Here is a 23518-nt window from a genome sequence, read left to right on the forward strand (position 1 = left end):
ATGGAGGCAAAGGTCTCTCCTCTGGTCACAGGGGGCCAGGGTTCCCCGGCATCTACACCCCAAGACATGACCTACAGCAACAATCTCCCACACACCGCAACGTTGGTGCCCAACCAGCTCGGAACATCTGCACCTGCGACCAATCTACCCGTTAGCCAGCCTCATCCAAGTGTGACGGGTGGCATGACTGCCGGTGTGCAGCCAGCAGCGGTCAGCAGAGTTGTTCAGCCCGCAATGACTCTTGCAAATATAATGCCTGCTTCAGGCCAACCTCACAGAACAGGGCCTGTTGCTCCAGGCCAGCTACACAGACCAGGGCCTGTGGCTCCAGGTCAGCTACACAGACCAGGGCCCGGTGCGTCAGGCCAACCACAGAGACCTGCAGGTCCTGGGGTGGCGGGCCGTGCCAGGACCGGCGCCGTTGCACCTCAGCTGGCCGTCAGACCACAACAGGCCACCTACCTGACCCCTGGATCTGCCATACCCGGCATGACTCTGATGAGAACAGAGATGGGCCAAATGGTCATGGTACCACAAAACTTCCTGGCTCAAATGCAGGCCAAACATCACCAGGGCCAGATGGTCCCCACCATCCACCCCAGACCTGCCACTCCGACACCCAGGCAGTTCCCGGCCATCCGAATGGGTGCGCCCATTCTCCCAATGCCCGGAATGGCACTGGGTAAGAATCCCATTAGTGTGACCGCCCAAGCCAATCAGAAGCTGAGTGATCCAGGGGGCGGCACCTTCCGAGATGATGACTTCAACGATGTGGCGTCCATGGCAGGCGTCAACCTCAACGAGGAGAACGCTCGTATCCTAGCGACCAGCTCGGAGCTGGTGGGCACGAAGATCCGTTCCTGTAAGGATGAGAACTTCCTGGCTACTGGCCTTCTGCAGCGACGCATCCTGCACATAGCCAGGAAGTTCGGAGTGAGCGAGGTGCCGGTGGAGGTGGTGAACTTCATTTCCCACGCTACCCAGTGCATACTCAGCGCCCTGCTGGAGAAGATGTCCGCCGCCGCTCGGCATCGCACCGACGGGTGCGGCGGCATGGACGCCGAAGGGGGAATGTACGAGCAGTCGTCGGACGTCAGGGCACAGCTCCGTTTCTTTAAGCAGCTGGAGAGCATGGAGAAACAGCGCAAAGACGAACACGAGCGAGAGATCCTGCTGAAGGCGGCCAGGAGTCGTGCCAGGCAGGAGGATCCCGAGCAGGCCTGCCTGAAGCAGAAGGCCAAAGAGATACAGCAGCAGGAGCTGGCGCTCATTCAGCAGCACGACGCCAACCGCACGGCCCTCGACGCCATCGGCCCGCGTAAGAAACGCAAGCTGGACTCGCCGCCGGAGGCCTCCGCCGCCGACTCGGAGGTCGCTTCCGGCGCGCCGGGGGCGTGCTCGTCCGCGGCCGTCGCCGCCTCCCAGAAACCCCGGAAGCAGGTCACGCGAGTCAACCTCTGGGATTTCATCTTCTGTGTGGAGCAGGAGAGGCCCAAGTCACTGCTGCTCTACAAGGCACTGCTGAGATAGTAGTAGGGTGTCCCTCAAGGACGTGTACTCTGCCCACTGCAACATGTGGCCGGTCGCCTATGACGGTGGTTCTCAAACTTTGTCGTGCCAAGGACCCCCAAATCGATATGTATGTGGCCGCAGACCCCCCCACCTGGAAATGTGTTGTGCTAGGGACCCCCGGAAGCAAAGATTTGTGTTAAAAAGTGTTCGCCTTTTCGTAAAAAAGATTGAAAGGTTTGCACACATTTTCAAGATTTTTCCAAAATAGCAGATCTACAAGCTCATAGCGCGGCACTCTGTGCCGCGCTATGAGCTTGTATATCTGCTATTTTTGAATAGCCAACATATAAATGAATAAAGGGGTTAAAATGATTGTCATGCTGTATTACCACATTTTGCTGGGACCCCCTGGAACCCCCCCAAGGACCCCAGGTGGTCCCCGGACCCCACTTTGAGAACCAATGGTCTATGACGTACAGCACGAAGCAAGATTTGGTTTGGATGATTTATCTATTTATGTTCTCATACAGATTTGTGATTGGCATAAAAGTGGCATTAGTGTAAATAGATGGTGTCTATTTAAAGGCCTACCGGGTATACTCAATAGAATAAGGTATGAATAAGGTGACGTCACGCACAGAGTTCTCTCTTTGATCTCCCGACACAGCTCTGCCCCACTCTGCAAGAGTTAAAGGGAAATACCACTAATTTTCAACATTGAACTATGTCTTTAATACACCTTAGAGCTGTTGTGTGGAAATAAGAAAGAAGTCCCCCCATAGTTCAATGTTGAAAATTAGTGGTATTCCCCTTTAACACAGTTTTTAACTCCCGGTCAAAGTATAATAATGACTGTCAGTGTCAACCACCCCTGAGTCTGACGTGTGTGTGAAGGACATAAACGTGAAGTTGTGACACTTACATGCAAATAGGTTACATTATTTGTTACATTGTTTAACCTTTTTGAGCGGTGCAACCGCTCCTATAAGTGGGTTTAGGACCCATCCGTGGTGAAGGTTTTTCTTTCCGTCGTGAAAATTTGTCTTTCGCTGTGACGCCATGCTGTGGAAAACACGCCCATTGGCTAAACTTCGCAGGACGTACTGTGATTGGCTAGCGAGACGCATGATGAAATTAATAACTCATAAATATCACCGCTCACTTCACACTGGGTGTGATTTTTTATGATTCAGTGAGTGGTGGTATTTGCTCTGCTGACACTAGATAAATGTTTGACAGAGGAGTTTGTTAGCCGAAAGTGTGTTATTGTGATATTTTGTAGTGCTTTGACAAGTCTGTTCTCTGACAATTCTTTGTAGAGTTATAAATACTGATACCAGTGACTGATACGTTAACAAACATTGAAGCAATTCATTTTAATTGAATAATGATATTAATGTTGTGTGTAATGTTACAGAGGGCTGTAATACACACAGCACTTCATTACATTTACATTCAAAGCAATTTATTGTTGAACTACATGCTGGTTAGTAGGCTCTGCATGTCTGTCCATATTGGTGAACAGTTTAATTACTAATTATATGCTAATAAAGTACTTTGACTAATAGAGTACCGAAGTCTGACATCACTGCCGCTAGAGGGCGCTATCTCCCTGGGTCACAGTTATTACCAGGTGCTCGAAGAGCGCCGGGTCTACAGACACACTGGGTACTAGTCCGACACCTAAGCGACACCTGAGTGACACCTAAGTGTCATTGGCTGTCCTGGCTGTCCTTCACTCCTTTAAGCCAATGGCGACACGAATGGGGAGACGGCCCGCCCCCCCGCAGTAACCGTGCTCCGCTGCGCTCCCCTCATTCACAGACAGTGCAAGTTTTACTGCAGCCTCAGCCAGGAGGGTTAGCCTAAATGCTAGCGTGCTTCATTAGACCTAGTTTGGCTATTAAGTTATTATTATTTGGCCATGTTCACACTAATCTGAGTTCCCAGAAGTTTTCGCCGGCTCGGCGAGGAACTTCTGGGCCAGAGCCCTGGGATTTGTGGGCGGGATGTAATTTACGCTCTGAATCTGAGCGGACACGCCTCTTACCGGACTGGAGCTGTGCAACTCGTCTAAAAAGTCCGACGAGAGGCAAACAGCAGTACACAACAATGGCGGCCGAAATTTCTCAAGGGGAAATTGCTTCCCGTCGATCCTATTTAGATGCAGCACCCACTGCATGTGAATCCCGCCCCCTTTTCTTCATTGGCTGTTGATTTGAATCACAACGCAGTGGCCGCGCCCCCGCCGTCCAAACTCCGAGGCAATGCCTCCCAGACTATGTTCACACTGACTTTAATCTTAGCTATTGTTGGGAAGACCCGTGTGGTGTCACAGAATGTTGCCACCACTTATATAAAAAACATTAGAGCGTTTAGCGTCGCAGATTCTGTGACGCTATGTTGCCAGGTTTGGCGAGAGAAACAAGCAATCCGAAAAACAAGTAATCAGGTCTATGAAAACAATCACACACACGCACACGCACACACACACACACACACACACACACACACACACACACACACACACACACACACACACACACAGAGAACCTGGTAGAATATGACTTCCAAGTCATTTCTTTCTTGTTTTTTGTATTGGAATTCCCATAGGCATATCAACTGACGTGACATTTTTTTCTTTCTTCCAAAGAGTAAGAAAACATTTATTCTTGTCTATGGGAATTCCAATACAAAAAATAACTTGTGACCCAGGAGTAGTGGGAGTGACATCAGGACTTCGGTACACCATTAGCTTAATCCATTCCCATAAGCAAAGATTTGAGTTTGCTTAAAAAAACGATTTTTCAAAAATGGCAGATCTACAAGCTTGTAGCGCGGCACTCGGTGCCGTGCTTGAATAGCCAAAGAAATCTTCTTTCCCGGTCTTACAGTAAATGGGTAATGTGTGATCCCATTACCTGCAGCTAAGCACGTTAGAATTGAAGGAAATGCTGTTGACAGAAAGCCCTTTTCCAATGGAATCCTCTACGCTCATTGGCATTAATACGGGGTGAAATTCTCAGGCTGTGGTGGTAATCGGGCATTAATGCACTCAGCCCAGTATACTCACACAGCAGGAGCAGTGGCTGGTCAAAACAAATCTATACACCTTGTGGATGCAATGGAATTTAAAGAAAGACACATACTGTACATTGCTGTGAATGCACAGAAGCGCTATAGTGTAAGCCTCAGTGTGCTATGCTGTCATGTCAACACAGAGGCAGATCTACAGCAGACGCCGTGATTGTTGTCTTCTCTGCCGAACATTAAACGCCCTGAGAGGACCGACACTTCAAATCACAAGAACCCTTGTTGTTGTGTGGCCACTCGAGAGCACGGAACCCTGTCGGGCATACAAGAGCACTTTCTCCAACGACTGCTATCTGGGTATGGTTGAGCAAATATGTGCAATTTGTTCACTCTTGAGTTCTTTCGGACCTTGCTGGACGTCAAGAATGCTTGAGCGGAGGCTGCGAGGGAGTCTTTCCAATAGGAACTCATTATTCTCAAGGTGCCCCAGTAGTTTCTACTGAGGAAACACTAACTGGTCTTATATTGTGTTAAGTAGAGTATTGTAGCGATAGAGTCCACTCAGGGCACTGAGCGCTCAGAGCGCTGACACCACTTCCTAGTGGGATGTCAACGCTGGCATTCTCACCAGACAGCTGGCTTCTTTAGAGCTGGCAGAGGTGAGACAAGTCAGACGGAGTTAACGAGAGAGCTGAACGCTGTGACACCCGAGGGGGGGTGTGTGTGTGTGTGTGTGTGTGTGTGTGTGTGTGTGTGTGTGTGTGTGTGTGTGTGTGTGTGTGTGTGTGTGTGTGTGTGTGTGTGTGTGTGTGTGTGTGTGTGAATGACAGTAGCCTAAAGGAGAACAGGATAGCAAAGTGAGATGAGAGCATGCGACAGTTTAGTATGCAGATGAGGAGAGTGGGAGACTCCTAAACAGTGTGAGCGTTTCCTAATTCATCACTGTCGCCCTCTGTACTTGTGTGTGTGTGCGTGCGTGCGTCCATGCACGCGCGCACGTGTGTGTGTGTGTGTGTGTGTGTGAGTGTGCGGTAGACCATCTGTGCCGACGCCCAGCGTTGGGCCAACAGCTCTCTGATTGATCACCCTGTACCGCAGAGTACAGGATCACATTGCTGGCCCTCGGTTAAGGAGCCACCATGTGGCCTCGCGTCCGTTAACAGCTTTGATTAAAGCACAATCCAGCACCAGTCACTGGAAGTGTCATCATCTCTCCAATGTTGGTGCTCTCACTTTTTCTTGCCTTCTCCATTCATTCTCTTTTTTGTGCTTGTTGGGTCTTAAAGGAGAGAGCCAGACCAAAATACATGTGAATTGTATCTGCCTATAATCAGTCACCAACATATGATGAACTGATGCAGTTGACTTTTTTCATTGCATATTTGCATATCGCTAATTTGGCTATTTTCGTCGCTCCAATTTTTTTTTCACAAATCGTCTCCATGTAGTGTCCTGGCTCTCACACATGCGCTGTTTGTCACTCATGAGCTGCCGTTCCCACAGAACGGCTCTGATACGTGAACTCTCGCGAGATTGTTGCGTCTCGTGAGATTTCGTGTGGAGCGCTCCCCTTCCCCTCATAAGTATTTGGTCTGGCTCTCTCCTTTAAATGATATTTGTTGAGGCCCAAGCACAGAATTTGACTTGAATTCTAATTCTAGAATTCTAACAAGCCTCTGCTATTGAATGCATGACATTTGTGGACCACAGAGGTTGGAGTTCAACTCATCTGCACAGGGAGCCAATTAGATCTGGACCGCTGCACAGGGAACCAATCACAGAGAGGAGACAGCTGCACAGGGAGCCAATCACAGATTGGGGTCGGCTCCCGATCCTCTGTCATTTGTTGCTTTAATAACAGTACAAGAGTTGAACATGTTGAGTTCTTACAATTTTGATGAAGGTCTTTGTTCTCACAACAAAGACCTCTCGTGTAGGGAAATTATCAATATAGTAACTATTGTGTCTGTGGCTGCAAGTTTCCCTGTGGACTTTCATCATATTTTGCTTCTCTGCTTTTGTTTTTAATTAAAGACAGAGTGCTGCTGTGAGCATAAGGAACTGTGCAGCACTTTTGTGGGCATTCGTCAGTTTTCCTCTGTTGATTTCCATTTTTTTGGACAGCTCTATACCATAGTTAACGCATCTGGTGATTAAGAGTTGTGCTTGTAAATGTCAGAGAACAGCGTGCGTTTTTGGCTTCATTTTCAATTGAGATTAGATGCTTATTATGCTGATTTATTACCATTGATTTCAATTTCCAGGGCTTTATTCGCTGGAAGCCATGCCAGTAAAACGGCAGCCTTGCAGGATATGAATTGTGGTCCTGGGGATTACAAATGTCTTTCAATTGTTTGTGGTAGAATAATGGCTTTTGAATGAGCCACAGTACGCGTGTCTGTGAAAGCAAATGAGCTTCAAGCAACTGCCTGCCTTTTTTGTTTTTTTAATCCCGCTACAGGCCTATTGGCTGGCTCTGTGTCAGTGCCAGCCAATGGGTCGCCAGCGTGGGTCAGTTTGAAAAGGTCCCAGCCTCATCTTTGTGTTTGGCTCTTTTGGCAGTTGGTTCCTGCTCTCTCAGATCAGATGCTGGCTCCTCTTTCAGTATCACATTTAAACTTTAAACCACCCTGTTTTTAATCCAACATTCAGCATGTGTTTTATAGTCACATTGGGGACCCACACAGGTCCATTGTTGTGTGGGGGGGAGACTCAGAAAATAGTCTACGCCAGCCTTAGTGCGCCCCCTACTGCCTGAAACCAGCTTTCAGTCCCACAGACTTCGAGTGAATAATGACTGTATTCCAGTTTTTGGTGAGTGAGTTTTGGACACCGACCCAAAAATTTGTGTACCCCCTAACCCTTCCATTGTTAATGCAAATCGATACTTTTTTCATATCAGCCAATCACATTACAGCTAGTGTCATCACCACTAACTGTAATGTGATTGGCTGACTTTGCAAATTCAGGACTGTGATTGGCTAGCGAAACCAACACATCCATCCAGCCTCCTCCTTCTCCTCCTCATCAGCATCCACCCAGACGCTGCAGGTGGTGCACTGCAGCATGCGCGCACGCACACACACACACACGCACACGCACACGCACACACACACACACACACACACACACACACACACACACACACACACACACACACCAAATCCCTATCAAAGAAGGACAAACACAGGAGATGAGATGGATTCAGGGAACGGAAGGTTCTGTTTGTCTTTGACAACAAGAGAGAGAGAGAGAGAGGGGGACGAGAAAGAGAGAGAGAAAGAGAGAGCGTGCTCTGGGCCATGTGGATTCAGGAAGACTCCAGGTGTCATTCCCCACAAGTCATGTTTTCATTGATTGGATTCTTCCTGCGTTCATCTCAGGTTACTGAGAGCCCAGAGCCCCCTCCGTCCATAAGGGCAGAATCTGCTCTGTTTTGTCTGCTGGTTTTCTTGTATACAAAAACAATCATTAGGAGGTATCAAAAAAGTAATAATGTCTCTCTGCGGCGGACACATTAGTGTTGAAGGATGTCTTTGTTCCACTGAAGACCCATGAAGACCATTAAGTGTTGTCGAGAAGGATGTAATTTGCCTGTCCGATATGTTACTATCAGGATCATACGTTTAAAACAGAAAAAGGAGACAGATTTTGTTTTCATGTTTCTTGTTACATGTTTTCTAAACATGTAACATTAAACTTCAGCCATGTGGCATTTCATTTAAACACATTCTTTCTCATGTTTGGGTGCATGAGGGTTGTATGTTGCTTAAATGATTGTATCCCTGTTGAAACCGTGACACTGCACTAGACTAGACATGTGTCTCATGTCGTGTTCCGCTTGCCAAGTGACCGGAGAAAGTGAGAAGAAATGGGGGGCCACACGGATTTGGCGTGGGGAGCAGAGAACACACACTCCCCAAAAGGGTGCTGAGCAGTGGATGAAAAAGTACTCACATTTTTTACTTAAGTAAAAGTATCAATACTGCAATGTAGAAGTACTCTGTTACAAGTAAAAGTCCGGAATTACAGATTTACTTGAGTAAAAGTACAAAAGTATTGGTATCAAAATGTACTTAAAGTACCAAAAGTAAAAGTACTAAAATGTTTGAAAATAGCCTAGGTATAAAACAGGGCTAAAGTGGTTCATGTATGTTTTATGATATAATCATTTATATCTGTAAAGTAACTAGTAACTAAAGTTTCCAAATAATTGTAGTGGACTAAAAGTACAATAATCATCTCTAAGATGTAGTGGAGTAGAAGTAAAAGTACTGAAATTATATAAAAAAAAAGACCTCAAAATTGTACTTGAGTACATGTACTTAGTTACTTTACACCACTGGTGCTGAGATGAAACAAATGGTAGATCACAGGAGCCAGATGAAGGGAGAGGCAGCAGGGGGCTGGTTATACATCAAGATGCAGTGATGGGGCGATGGGAGGTATGAGGGAGTGGAGTATTGGCTTGTCAGCCCACCTGCACGCTGTCACTGGATGGCTGGTAATACACTATTGATTTCTTGGCATCCAGTTCCCTGGCATCCTGAGATGCACTCCGCAAATCCAGTCATTTCTTTGTTATTTAATGCGACGTCTGAGTTTATTAGTATGTGTGTGTGTGGAATATCCCGGCAGGACTTGTTAGGATAGGTTGACATACAGTATTTAAATCAGTGTGGAGGATTTGAGGAGAAACCACGTGTTGTTTTGAACGGCCTCCAGGTTGGGTTTGGACTTCTGGACTCTCACCTCAAGGAATTAATTAGTGCCAGTTGTCTGCAGCAGACAGCCTTGTATTGTTTGCATCAGAGGTTATAGGCTCTGTCAGCGTCTCATTCATGACCAGCTGGCGTCGCTTCGCAGATTTTCCCATTTGCACGGCGTACATCGTCGTGTCACTTTGTAAATGGCAAAATCTGCATCGCCTTTTGGCTCCAATAAGCAAACCCGTCCCCTCTGTCACTGCCAGCCGCACAGATCACACTGCTACAGCCAGAGACACAAAGGGAAAGCAAACAGCGAGACCAATCTGTGCGTTCCCAGTCGACCGCGGCTGCCCTTCCCGTTGAATCATCAGCTCCAGGTTTTGCACTATTTGGAAGCAAAACAAAACAAAAAACTGAATCAATAAATGAAAACGGTCCAAATTGAAAATCCTGGCTGAGCTTTTTTCAAATCCCCTTGACAAGGGAGGTGTTTGGAAATGGACTAGTTTGCTCTAAACTTGAGGCTGGCGTGACACACAAAAAGTTGATGCATCCCAAAAGTGGATGATAAACATTTTAAAATAAAATGCATCGGGTTGCTGTGAAAGATGCCCTTGTCAGGGAGCAGAACAAGGCTGCCTGAGTTCATACAATTGTAGATGGAGGCTGAGAAACTGAGAAACTGAGAAACATGAAGATACAAACGGTGTCTATCTCGAACCCGCCCTCCTCTTTAGCCCACCTAGCTGTTTTTATGGGTGTAAGTATGATTAAAAGTGGGCAGACCTGTGACTCGAGTTCCAACCCACATTCTGATGACAGAATTCAGTGAGCTGAAGCCGTTCCCTAATCTCTTAATGCTGTTCCCTCGTCCTTGGCAGGGTCACAGGGGAAATAGATGGAGCCTTATCAGCCTCTATGGATTTATGGAGAATTTTTACTGCAGTGTGTGTGTGTGTGTGTGTGTGTGTGTGTGTGTGTGTGTGTGTGCGTGCGTGCGTGCGTGCGTGCGTGCGTGCGTGCGTGCGTGCGTGCGTGCGTGCGTGCGTGCGTGCTCAGAGATATCTGAGGTAAGGTTACCAGTAGCTAGTCATGTCATATGACAGCCTTAATTATTGTATTAATTAATCAGGTCGAATTACTCCGTCAAGTGGAAGATTCTCTGTTCAATCCTGTTTATTTATGTTTAAATGCAAACAACACATTCCCTATTCTTTTCATGATGTTTTTTCGTGTTACTTCTGACATTCACTCCTACCCCACAAGGCAAAGAGAAAAACATACATTTTTCATCAAATTTAGAGGCCCTCGGTTGTGGAGCTCTCTAGATGCATCGCTTAACTTATCACTTTCCTTGCCAATATATTAAGGAACATCTAAAACAATATCTAATTTCTTCCTCACTGTAGTCCATATGATTTAGTTCTGATGTGTAATCTTTACAAATTTGTTTTTTTTTGTCCTTTTCTTCTTTTGTGCAGTTTTTGTGTTTGTATTTCTTCATTGCACCGCTGCTCCCCTTGTAAACTTGTATGCTTTTGTATTGTTCTTATTGAACTTTGAATCTATGCTATTTAATGACCTCTTCCATTTAGGAAAGGATTCCAAATAAGCCTGCTGGCTTCTTCCTTTCCTCGCACAGTAACTTGTTTTCTTTGATATGTATCTTTTCTATGTGTTATACCAATGTGTTAATAAACTAAACTAAACTAAACTACAGCTAAATCTTGATTGTCCTAAATAGTCCCTATGGTGTGAATGAGTCATTTAAACTAAACATAGTTTGATCTCTTTCAGGTTAGCAGCCTAGCTATAGGCTGCTAGGCCTGATCTTACTAATATCCTAGTGCAGAACGGATCCCCCCTGCTGGTCTGGTCAGGGGTCCACATGCACCCTTATGGGTCTGTAACTCTGAGAGTGTATAGATGGAACCAGATGGACCCTTACAGATCCATTTTGTTCCATTTTTGTACACTCTGTGGAGTGTTGCTTGTGTGTCCACCAAGGCGAGCAGAGGGCCGAGGAGAGGTTTCAGCACCAAAGACAGTGCAAAGCACTTGGGCAAATAGTGGAAGGAAGGTATGTGTGCCTGTTTTCATCCTCACTCAACTTGATATGATGACACCTGGGGTCTGATTGCCAGAGTGGTGACAGCCCTGGTCTGATCAGCCCAGCCCTACAAATGTTTGCTGAACCTCTCCTCTGGTGAAACTCACTTACTTGGTGAATGGACACAGGCTCGGGCGGTAAGCAAAACACACCCCAACATTATATGGGTTGTTTAAGACCGAATAATTGTGGTTTCTACTCTCTTCCCTAGGCACCACAGGGCACTTCATGGACTAAAAAGCTCTTATTGAAATACCCCAATCTGGGAGGAATTCATTTAGGTTAGTTAGTTAGTTAGTTAGTTTATTCTACTAAACTAACAGTGACTCTGTGGTTGGTTCTGGTCAGCACTCCTCACAACTCTCAGAGTTAAATGAAGTATTCTACTATGTCGACTGGGATTCCAGAGATAAAGAATTGTATCAAATGGGGGTCTGTGGCCCTACGCCTATCAAACTGGGGATCCTTGAAATTCCAAAGATTGAGAATTACTGGTGTAGAAAAGCCAAAGTGAAAGCTTTTGGCATGTTAGGTAGTGACTCAAGCTTTTTCCCAAATGACCCCCTGTCACCAGGACAGTCAGGCCCTTTGCTCTCAGACAGCCACAGTGTCCAGTGGCCCCCGAAGTGAAGGAAAGTAATTTAGTCCCTTTGGCCCTGAAGGGCCCACACATCAAAGGAGTGGTGTGGGAGGCTGACAGGTTCTAAGTCAGAGCCTGTCCAGCTTCGCTTGGGTGCAGGTGAGAAACTGGAAAAGAAAGAAGATGAAAATCTGTGTTTTGTAAGACCACAGAGAAGTGAGAGTGTCTGTAGCCTTTTTATCATGTGATGCCGCTTCTGTCAACTTCACACTTTGTCCATTTTGGTGAAGAGAGAAGATTGGATTGGACGCTGGATAGGGAGGGGTCGTGACATTCAGCTTGGGTCATGTTGGCTCTTCTGATCTGCCTCAGGTAGTTTTCATGTGTTTGATTTATTTTTTTCTCAATCTTGCAAAATGTCATGGAAGAATTTAAAAGTATCTAAGCATTTACTTGGCTCTTTCTTGTGTGTGTGTGTGTGTGTGTGTGTGTGTGTGTGTGTGTGTGTGTGTGTGTGTGTGTGTGTGTGTGTGTGTGTGTGTGTGTGTGTGTGTGTGTGCGCGTGCAATATATACAGTATATATACATACTGTATGATTTAAGAGTTGAATCTGTTCTCTCTTAACTTACGTCACACTTATCGCAGCCGAGTTAGTTTGCATTAGCCTTTACATGAAAGACATTCTTCCGTTGAGAAGAACCGCAGCACTCACAAGCATTTCAAAGTAATTAAAACATGTCCAGATTGTTTAAAAAGAAGTGGAACTCTTAGTGTGATTTATCCTGGTTAAATAAAAAATAATGTAAAGGTCGACATTTATATTGTGGTACTGCAGGCAGAGAGAGACTAATAAGATAAGAGACCAGAAATACCAAATCTAAATTTAGAAGCGCAATCAATTCTTGTTTATATGCCGTATGGTCGCCTTTTGCCTCCCTAATGAAAATAATAATTTGCACCATCTGTTAATGTGTTTTATCCTTCTTTTTTTTTACCAGCATTTAATTAAATAGATCTGTTGGGTATGAACACATCAAATCATGTTATTTGTTTATGTTATATTAATGGAGTGATTCTTCTTACAAACTTGTACTGTGTTCAACATGTGGTTGTCCATCTCGTATGACACCCCTGGAAAAAACTTAATTCCACTTTACTGCATGTATTTACAGTATTCGGTTTGTAAGACATTGTGGTCTGTGGTCCTGAGAGGCTTTTTTTTGCAGTAGTGTCCCTGATATTTGGACAGGAATGATTAAAGTAAGTCGCCTTAATTGGGAACCAACTGTTCCTGAGCCATGTGGCCCATATGTCAGGAGCATATCTCCTGTTTCCGTAGAGTGAGGCAGCTTTATGTGCAAGTATACCCCCTGGACATGATGCTACTGTATGTTGCATGGACTTACCCCCAATTTAACCGTTGATGCTGAGTGCCTGAATGCTGGGAGGCATTGAATACCAGTTTTACAGTCTTTGTTGTTCAAGGCGTACACCCCTGCCCGACTAACCTGGCATGGCCAGACTAATATCACCGCGTAGATATTAGTCTGGAATGTGGAACCTGCATTTCCGAGGGGCAAATAAAAAAAATGCCTCTGGTGATAAACCCGCCCCATATTTGAATACTGGGCCCTGATTGGTCCCTCACAACTTCGGAGGGAGAGAAATACAATCTCTATTGAGAGGGGCCAGACCTAATCTGCAGAGGGCAATTTTTTTTTGCAATGGCAGATTCGTCTGGAACCAGGCTACTGCCCGACCACTTTGGTCTGCCGCCTCGGGGCGACTGGTTGCCTCGTCGCTCGGCGGTCCTTCTGGCCGATCTACACGGTCACGGGCCACAGCTTTTTTTCTGTACTGGCCCCACAGTGGTGGAATGAACTCCCCACTGATGTCAGGACAGCAGAGTCACTGCTCATCTTTCGCCGCAGGCTGAAAACCCACCTCTTCAGGAAACACTACCCTTCCTCTTCACCTGGCCTACGTTGTCAAATATTTGTACGAGCTCTTGTTTTATTGGATCTTGTTTATTCAACACACTTATTTGTTTTAGCTCTTGCTCATTTGATTTTCCTATTTGTCTCATCTGTTTAAGAAAGTAGGTAGCTGATATATTGCACTTTTACCTTAGCGCTAGGTAGCCTATACTCTTAGTTGCTTGTTTAAGAAGAGAATGCACTTCAGACTTCTGGTGATTAGTAGTTTCCTTGCCTACCTATGTTGAATGCACTTATTGTAAGTCACTTTGGATAAAAGCGTCTGCTAAGTGACTGTAATGTGATGATATGACTCGGCCACTGATTGAACCCTGACCTCAGAGTCTCAGGGAGGACACTCTAACCACAAGGCCACTGAGCTGGTAAAAAAAATCAGTGAGAAAGACAGAAAAGTGAGAACGAGTGACAAAGCCTGAAGGCTGATTGGCTTCGCTAGCAGCAGGGCTATGAGGAAGGCTGTTGGTCTGTCCGTCCGTCTGTCCTAGAAACAGGTAATGGGTGGATTGTTATTCCCGAGGTGTGAAAGCTATCAGCTATAAAGGTAGTTATGAGCCATATTTCCTTGTGCCAGGATTGCCAGAGGCCAAGTTTTATATAGTACATTAGTATCTATAGATATTAAATTAGTGCATTAGTTGTGTGTGTGTGTGTGTGTGTGTGTGTGTGTGTGTGTGTGTGTGTGTGTGTGTGTGTGCGCGTGTGTGTGTGTGTGTGTGTGTGTGTGTGCATTTATGTCTCATAGTCATAATGTCTGACTCTGCATACTTGCTCCCTACGTGGGAGTATTACACTGAGCCCCCACTGTGCTCTAACTATTCCCCAGGTCACCATTACAGCCTAATAACTATGTCAGTGTGATTAATGGAAGCACGTTGCAGGGCTCTGATTGCACATTTATTCTTTTTTTATTTATTATAACTACATTTCCATTCAGCTACAGTACGCTGCTGGCTCACCATCCCTCTGCCTTGTTCATCCACTCTGCTGTGGCCACTGGCCAGCCCACTTCAATGCACTTGATGCATGTATGTATGTATGCATCCTTATGTATTTTACAGTCTTTCGTATGACTCGGCCACTCTGTCTGTCTGTCTGTCTGTCTGTCTGTCTGTCTGTCTGTCTGTCTGTCTGTCTGTCTGTCTGTCTGTATCGCTCTCTCTCTATGAAGAACTTTGATCTGTTATGATTAGTTCTCTGTTTGTTGCAGGAGGAGACAGAGACCAGCCAAATAGAGACAAACTGATGGAGACCTGCTGCAATCAGACCACGCCTGTATCTTGGACAACAATGTGTAGTCTGTCAACTTTTTTTTGCAGGGTCGTTTTCGGGAAGCACTGTGGTTAATGGTTGAAAGACAGCATGACCTACAGTACATGACATATCTATCTGACTGAGGATCTATCTACGAACGACACCCGCTGCATTCAGTTCAGCTACTTCCTGTACAGCCGCGACGGCCACAGTCCCGGGGACCTGCAGGTCTACGTGCGCGTCAACGGCGGTCCGAGAGGCAGCGCCGTGTGGAACATCTCCGGCTCCCAGGGACGCCAGTGGCATCAGGTGGAGCTGGCCGTCAGCACCTTCTGGCCCAGCGAATATCAGGTGAGAGCCGTGCCACAGTTCCTCCCACACAGTTCCTCCCACACCACGACCATTGTGCATGTGTCCCAGTTCCTCCCACAAGCCATGGTGGATGGAATCGACCACATTAACCCATTTAGACCTGAGGCCGTTTCTAAAAACGCCTTCTAAATCCTGACCAAAGTTTTCTGAAAAACTTCATTTATTTATTCAACAAATGTATGTTGCTATATACTGTACATCAGTGGTTCTCAAACGTTTTCATGTCAAGGACCCCCAAATTGACACTTATTAGCCCGCGGACCCCCATTTGAAAAAATATACCAGGGACCCCCGTAAGAGAAGATTTTTAGGGCTCTAGCAGTGATTCTCAACCATTTTGGTTTCAAGGACCCCCAGTTTGACATGCATTAGGCTACGGACCCCCATTTAATGGCATTTCTATCGCTGGGATCCTAATTTATATTGTAAAATCAATGTTAATTTAACTCTGAGAGTGTACACCCTCAGAGTTACAGACCCATAAGGGTCCATTTGGTTCCTAACTATCCATCATTTAGCTGGGGACCACACTTTGAGAACCAATGCTGTACATTGCAACATGAACCCCAAACGGGGTTCCCGTCCTGAAAGATATAGTTACAAATAGGGGTTCCCGCCCAAAAATGGCTTAAGCAAAACGAGCGTTTCAGCCAATCACAAGCGGAGTCCTCGCCAACAGTCCTAGGGAAAAGAATATATCTCCTCTCACACAGAGCATCGTTTGTCATAATGGCTCAATCGTTGTATAATTGCCGTGAACGCGGTGTTTGCGGTGTGTCTTTATTCTCGGCTCCATTTACCTGCATCATGCTGCAGTGTGATCAATAACCACTTTGTTCAATGCATGCCTCGTTTATTAGCGCTATAATGTAGCTTGTAGGACCGTGATGGCTGGATGGAGCCTTGACTCCCCTCATTAAGGCCAATAATTTATCTCCTAGCGCCCCTGGTTGACTCATGTACAATGCCACCCCCCCCCCCCCCCCCACCTCAAACACGCATTAATGAGGAGGCGACGACTGATATATAAGGGATTGTGGGAGTGTGGGTTTGCCGAGCAGTCAATTGACCTCAATTCCATGTGACTCCTCTCTTGCGGGGGAGTAGGTGGGGGGGGGGCTTAATGCGTTGAACGTTTGCTTCCATAACCTCACCGGGCTCAGGGCCTCGTCTCAATAAATCAAGGAGCAGTTAATGAGATTAGAGGGCTGCCTGGATCGATGCAGACAGCCGGCACTTTACTATCCTCCGCTCTCTTGTGCCGTCCCGAGCCTCGCAAACAACCGACATGACTTAAAGTAATGATTTTCCTCACTTCAGATGTTTAGCCGCCACTTTGCAGCTGTAGAGGAGGCGCGGGCGGGCGGGCGGGCGGGCGGGCTCTCTCAGGAGGGGGAACGCGATTATGAGAAGATCTCTCAGTCAAATCCAAGCTGCTTTGGGGGGCGGAGATTCGGGTTTAGCGACGGAAGCGTTGTTCTATCCACGACGGCAACGCGTCAGAGCCAGTGTTGCCAGATTCTGTGAAAGAAACAAGCAACCAGGTCTAGGAAAACCAGCCCAAAAGAAGCGCCTATGGGCCACATGTAAACTTTAACATGAACATCAGCTATTTGAAAATAGCCGATCTACAAGCTCACAACGCGTCGCGATGCGACGCGTTGTGAGCTTGTAGATCGGCTATTTTCAAACAAAATCTTGCGGGGAAATTATAATAAGCAGATCTGGCAACCCTGATCAGAGCTGTCCTCCGTCACCCCGACGATGCACGTCCAACGTGTGCGCAGGTTGTGTTGTGTAAGCAGATTCTTCAATGTCTTCCTGCGGTGCACACGGACTCGGGGACAGATTGTTCGTGTGGTGAAAAGGGGGGATGGTGTGAGGCAGGTAATGAGGCAGGTAAAGTGGTGCGTCTGTGTGAGGATCTTTGTCAGTGTGAGCTGCGCTCATAAATCCTGTCCCTGCAGGGACCACGTGCGTCTCCTCTGTGATGGGAAGGGGACGTTCCTCCACGCTCCCTCCCCTCTAGAGGTTGTCCCATATGGATGTTTCAAAGGCCCCATACTCATATTTTAAGTAGGCTGATATCAACCGATCTCTCAGATTAGAGAGGAGGCAGGCGATTGTGTGTGTGTGTGTGTGTGTGTGTGTGTGTGTGTGTGTGTGTGTGTGTGTGTGTGTGTGTGTGTGTGTGTGTGTGTGTGTGTGTGTGTGTGTGTGTGTGTGTGTGTGTGTGTGTGTGTGTGTGTGTGTGTGTGTGTGTGTGTGTGTCCGTCTGCGTTTGTCTGTGTGTGAGGCTTTCACATACAGTACCACTCGTTGGGTGGTGGTGGTGGAGTGGATGTAGTTGTAGATAAATAAATAAAAAAGTAACTCTAGTAATCAGAGACTATCAGTGCCTCCTGCAGGGCAAGCAGACGGCCAGAGAGATAATGCTGATGTTGGACAGAGATCAGAAGTACTGGATGGTTTATGTTTACACACGTGCTGAGAAGCAAGGAGAACGTCAGATATCGTCTCTGTCGGGTGGAAACCTCATATGTCCAAAACTGTAACTTTTCAGGATAAAAAAAAAATAAAAAAATAAAATAGCAAAGCAGATCTACAAGCTCAAGCGCTGCGTTTCGAGCTTGTGCATCTGCTACTTTTGATGCTTTTGTGTGACGCTGTAGTATGAGGAAGTTCATTTACGAAAAACACAAAAAGTTATGGAGATCAGAGGTTTCTGCCGACAGCAAAGATTGTGATTGAGTGCAGGTTTCATGAAGAGGAGATGGCATACAAAGTACACACACAGCATGCACACGCAGCATGCACACACACACAGCATGCACACACAGCATGCACACACACACACCATGCACACACAGCATGCACACACACGCAATGCATATCCAATTTGCAGGTCAGGAGGTTTTGATGCAGTGATGTGTGTGTTCTCTCTGGTCGGTGTTCGACTCACCTCTCATCGGCTATTTGGCTCCTTATCTGAAGGTGAAGATAAAGTGATGTCGGAGCAAAGGGAGCTAGAAGGAGAATGGAGTTGTTCTTTGTTGTTCTTTATTAACCCATTAAGACCGGGGACGCATCTGTGTCATTTTAGTGCCGCGCTATGAGCTATCTGCTATTTATTTATTTTTGTTTAAATGTATGCAAATCTTTGTTACATCTTCTGGGGGTCCCTGGAACAAAATATTTTGAGATGGGGGTCCACGGCCAAATATATATATTTTAAAACTGCTAGGATTTAAAAGACATTCGTAGAATCCCCAGTTACAAACGTTCGCTTTAAAATATATGTATTCAAAGATTTGCACACATTTTCACGGCATTTCCTCTGCCTGCTGTTCTTTAATATTACATAAATACTGTAATAGCTGCAGTACAGTACTGTATATGTATGTGAGGCCAGCGTAGCTGCACTACCATGTATATGTCATGTGTTTTACAACCATGGCACCGATACAGATCGATACAGTTTGTCTCGTTCCAACCCAACGGATCAATTGACAGAAAACACTGTCGCAATCTTTGCTCGGCTCCGTTCCTCAAATGATTGAGTGTATGTCGCAAAATGTATTAAACTGTTGGTGTAGATCAGTTTGTCTCCATGTACAAATTGAAAGTGCTATCGTTGCTGCCGCATGCAGATATAATGCTGTGATGAAAACCAAAACGCCCGAAATATTCATTATCGCACGAATCCTCCTTTTATTGCAGTGCCGATCTGCTGCTGCCGCTGATTTTATGTATTTTCTCTTCGGGCGCTCTGGGAACACAGCGTGGATTTTGTCACTGCACTCCAACTATTCTGTGCCATTTAATTTTATGATTCAAACAGGATGTTGTAGGAGGCTGCTATTGAAATTGTATTTTATTTAAAAAAATTCTAACTTCAAATCCGATCCTCCATTCCCTCTGTACAGTGACTCTCCTCATACCAATACCGATCTGACATCCTCATTTGGAGTTCGAAGTTTTAGAAAGTTTATATCCGGGTAGTTCAGCCAGTAGCTCTCACCTCAAGGTGCTCCACTTCAGCAATCCATCTCCCAGGAGTCTAGCCAGGGGCGCAGCCATGGGTGGGCCTGGGTGGGCCATGGCCCACCCACATAGAGAGCTGGCCCACCCAATTGATTTAGCAAAAAAATAAAAATAATATATTTTTTTTTTTTACAATTCATTTTTGGAAAAAAAAAACTGTAAAATCAGGCAAAAAATAACCCAACCCTAACCCTAAAACCGAAATAAAGTAACAAAAAAACGCCCCAAAACGTCCAATATCCGCGCAATAACCTAAACATTTTGCACGCTTCGCGCGCACACAGGTCGGGGTCACATGCACACGCGCGATGCGTGCCCACACGCTCCTGCTCAGGCCCAACCTATGCTAGCGTTCTGGCTGCGCCACTGGGTCTAGCACATTGTAACGGGGATAAACTCCCACGTTCTCGGCTGATACTGACAATAAGCCTCTCCGACCTACTTTACTTCTCTGGTGATGATGACATGGTGGTTTCTCTCTCACTCCAGTTTCAATAAACTGAACTTTGATTGGTCGGAAACAGAATCGGGTTTATTGTCACATCACAGATTTACAGGAGTTGAAAATCGTTTTGTGGAGAGCAAGGAGAAAGGAGAGAGAAAAAAAGGTCCATCTCAGTCGTGTCTGGGAGTGTTATGGAGTCCCGCCCACTTTCGTCGGTCATCCTGTTGAAACAAACGGAGGCGGGCAGAGCGGAGGATGGAGCATGACATCACCATGAACGTCATGACCTGAACCCCACAGTGAACCTCAGATATTCTCAGTTTGGATGAATCAACCTCCCACTTTCTTCACAGCAATAGATTTTTGCTCCTCGCCTTCTGGTGTGGGGATTGGAATTGAGGGGAACTTTGCAATCGAATATTAAAGATCCTATCGGGTCTCACTGTGACGAATAATATATACAGCTTAGACACCCACTCCATCTCCACTACCTCCACTTCTCTCTCCTTCTGCCATGCCAGATAGCTCTCCAGTATCTCGTCCCACACACACACCTCTCTATCGCTCTATCTCTCCCACTCTGTGTTCTGTGTCATCCTACTTATTTTTCCACATGCAGTGAACAAGTCGTTTTCCGGGCCCGTACAGTATGTGCGCTCTGATATTCCTTCTGTGACACACAGTCACACTCGATGGCACTTTCCCACAAGCGAGCGCCGACACAGAGGGGCTTAACGAGAGTGGGGCAAGGCTCTGAGACGAGGGAATCGATGGCAGTGGGTCTGTGCGACTCGTGATTTATTGAGGAGTTAATCGGGCGGTCGTCTCTAATGGCCGCCACATGAGAATGAAAAATAATAAATAAATTAGGAAAGGGAGAAAACCTCAGTCTGTATCCATCTTGCCGGGTCCTTGTGTGTTATTGATTGTCCCTCGGGCGCTGCTGTATTGTCCACAACGACGCGATGCGTTGCTCGCCTGGAGCACATGATAGTACAATATATGGCTTTCACTAGGCTTGGCTGAAAGAAAGCTCCTTTCTTATTTATTTCAGAGGTATCAATCACCTGCATCTTGTTGGCTGTGTGGATTCTCTGAAACCTTAAGATTATTATGCTGCATTGAAGTTAAAAGGTGCTCGTTTGGGAAATGAGGATTTGGCCTCTGCTGACTTTAATGAGTGCTTGTAGATTGAATAACTTTGTAGCTCAGTGGGAGGTGTCCTGATTCACTTTATTGCACTGCATGCTGCCTCCACTGGTTGAATGAGGGGACATTTGATTCATGTGGCTACTGTGGACGTTTTTTATTATGTATATTTAATTTTGATTATATTAACTGCAAATATTATGTAATTGTATGTCTGAAAACATAATTCACGAGGGCTATTCAATTCATTTAAATATTTATTTGTATTATTTGCACCTTTCTGTACGCATATATTATCATTATCGATGCTGAATATTTTAACAATGTTTACTATGCACTTTGCAACATCCAGCACACCCAGCAGTGCCACTGTTATTCCCCCTGAATCCATCTATACTGCCTATAGCACAAAGTCACTATCATCATATTAATCATTAATGATAAGATTATATAATTAAACAGCGTGCATGAGGCTGAGCTTGCTGGACTGAAAAGTAAAACAGTTAGCTGTCACAGAGGTATTGTAAGTATGCTCCCACTCGCCTTTGCTAAATGAAGCTGGTAGATGGACGTTTCAGAGCTATTTAAATTAAATGGTTGAGGACTGATAACAGAAGAGTGTTCTTCCAGTGTCTCTGACAGTAAGTATAGCTCTTTATTGGCGGCTCCTGGTGTACAGTGTTTTAGAAAGGTAGTGTCACGGCAGAAAGCCTTGCTGTGTGTACGAACGGAAAAGCTGACCTTTGCTTTATACGGCGTCTCTTCTAGCGGAGGCTGTTTAAAAGCTAATGTGTTGTCATAGTGCTACACTATAGCTCTCAAAGCCTTGAAATGTTTTTTGTTGGTTAGCAGTGAGAGATGAGAGGTTTGGAGGAGGGGGGTCATGGCTCTATGTGCTTCTAGATGCTAACATTGGCCCTCATTTATCAAACTTACAGAGACCAAAAAATGGGCGTACGGTCATCTCAACACAACTGTCAGCATTTATCAATCCGTCGTCAATGTTGAAGTGAGCACCATTATATATAATAATAATGAATTGCATTTTGATGGCGCTTTTCTAAGTACTCAAACATACTCAAAGCTCTTTACAATGGTTCATTCATTCATAGGGGGGGGGGGGGGGGGGATTGGGAGGTGAAGCGGTGAACAGTCAACGTCAGCGACTTTTCCCACACCAGTGGTGGCAAGCTAGCGCTGACCGACTCATTGGACGCAACGTAGGGTTCAGTGTCTTGCCCAAGAGGCATGGCGAGAGAGTATGTTTTGGCCCCTGTCCGTCCGTCCGTCCGTGTGTCTTGTCCGTGTGTTAGCAGCTAATCTCCGGCACCGTTGGCCCGGTGGCTGCGAAACTGTGCACACCCACTCCCTGGATGCCAATTCAGAACCTCTGCCCCATATTTTTCACATGGGCATGTCATAGCGCCACCAGAAGGCCGATTTGTGCAAAACCCATTTTTTTCCCATTACTCCTACAGCTCTTGTCAACCAAATGTCATGCAAATCGGTACACAGTATCTCTATAGTCATGTGATCAACACGGATCTGTCCGATTTCCCATATTCCATCCTCATTGGCTAAGGTTGGCTTCCAAAGTTTGCAGGATTGGTCCGTTTTGAACAAACTGCCTCAAATCATGAACACAGCTTGCCATTTCCATAAAATTGCACAAGCACATTCCCACTAGGCCGAGGAAGAAATGCCACTTGAAATTTTCAAATCAGCCTCATGGTGGCGCTATAACAGGCCGATTTGCATTTTTAATTATAACTGCACCGATCTGCGTGAAACTTTGCACGCACATTCCCTAGAGACCAAGGAAAACATCTGCACTGCATTTTTCACATCTGCTTTTTACAGCGCCACCTGGAGGCCGACTTATGTAAAATACATTTTTGGATATTATTCCTTCAGATAGGTCCGTTTTGAACAAAATGCCTCAAATCATGAACGCAGTATGCGATTTCCGTGAAAATGTACGCACACACATTCCCACTAGGCCGAGGAACAAATGCCACCCTTTTCACATTGGTCTGTTATAGTGCCACCAGCAGGTCTAATTTCACAAAACAATTGGAACAAAATGCCTCAAATCATGAATGCAGTGTCCGATTGCCGTGAAAGGCCTGAGAACAAATGGCACCCTTTTCACATTGGCCTATTATAGCTCCACCAGGAGGCCACAATAATCTACTTGACCTGGCGGAGACTTGTGCTCCGAGGAGCACTTTTTCTAGTTTGTTAGTGTGCTCACTACGACGCTACCTAGCTACCCGACAGATAGGAGTCAGGAAATAAGACTGACTGTTTTGATA

At 45.9% G+C, this 23518-nt stretch overlaps 1 protein-coding gene and 1 pseudogene across 2 annotated transcripts in view; both read left to right on the plus strand.

The window, feature by feature from the left end:
- Positions 1 to 1609, plus strand: LOC311061633 (transcription initiation factor TFIID subunit 4-like; the record flags this gene model as incomplete). Its single annotated transcript, XM_084080325.1, has 1 exon — positions 1 to 1609. One exon carries the CDS (start codon positions 1 to 3, stop codon positions 1528 to 1530), a length of 1530 nt encoding a protein of 509 aa, XP_083936451.1. The 3' UTR covers positions 1531 to 1609.
- A 6754-nt stretch (positions 1610 to 8363) lies between these two features.
- LOC311061634 (receptor-type tyrosine-protein phosphatase U-like) overlaps positions 8364 to 23518 on the plus strand; it is a 61328-nt pseudogene continuing 46173 nt past the window's right edge. The window contains exons 1-6 of the transcript in view: positions 8364 to 8406; positions 11262 to 11334; positions 12027 to 12103; positions 15150 to 15214; positions 15371 to 15631; positions 17371 to 17464. The product of the transcript in view is annotated as a receptor-type tyrosine-protein phosphatase U-like (transcript). The remainder of the gene's footprint in view (positions 8407 to 11261; positions 11335 to 12026; positions 12104 to 15149; positions 15215 to 15370; positions 15632 to 17370; positions 17465 to 23518) is intronic.

Source organism: Gymnoscopelus microlampas (assembly GCF_963454915.1).
Source record: "Gymnoscopelus microlampas genome assembly, chromosome: 15".
NCBI lineage: Eukaryota > Metazoa > Chordata > Actinopteri > Myctophiformes > Myctophidae > Gymnoscopelus > Gymnoscopelus microlampas.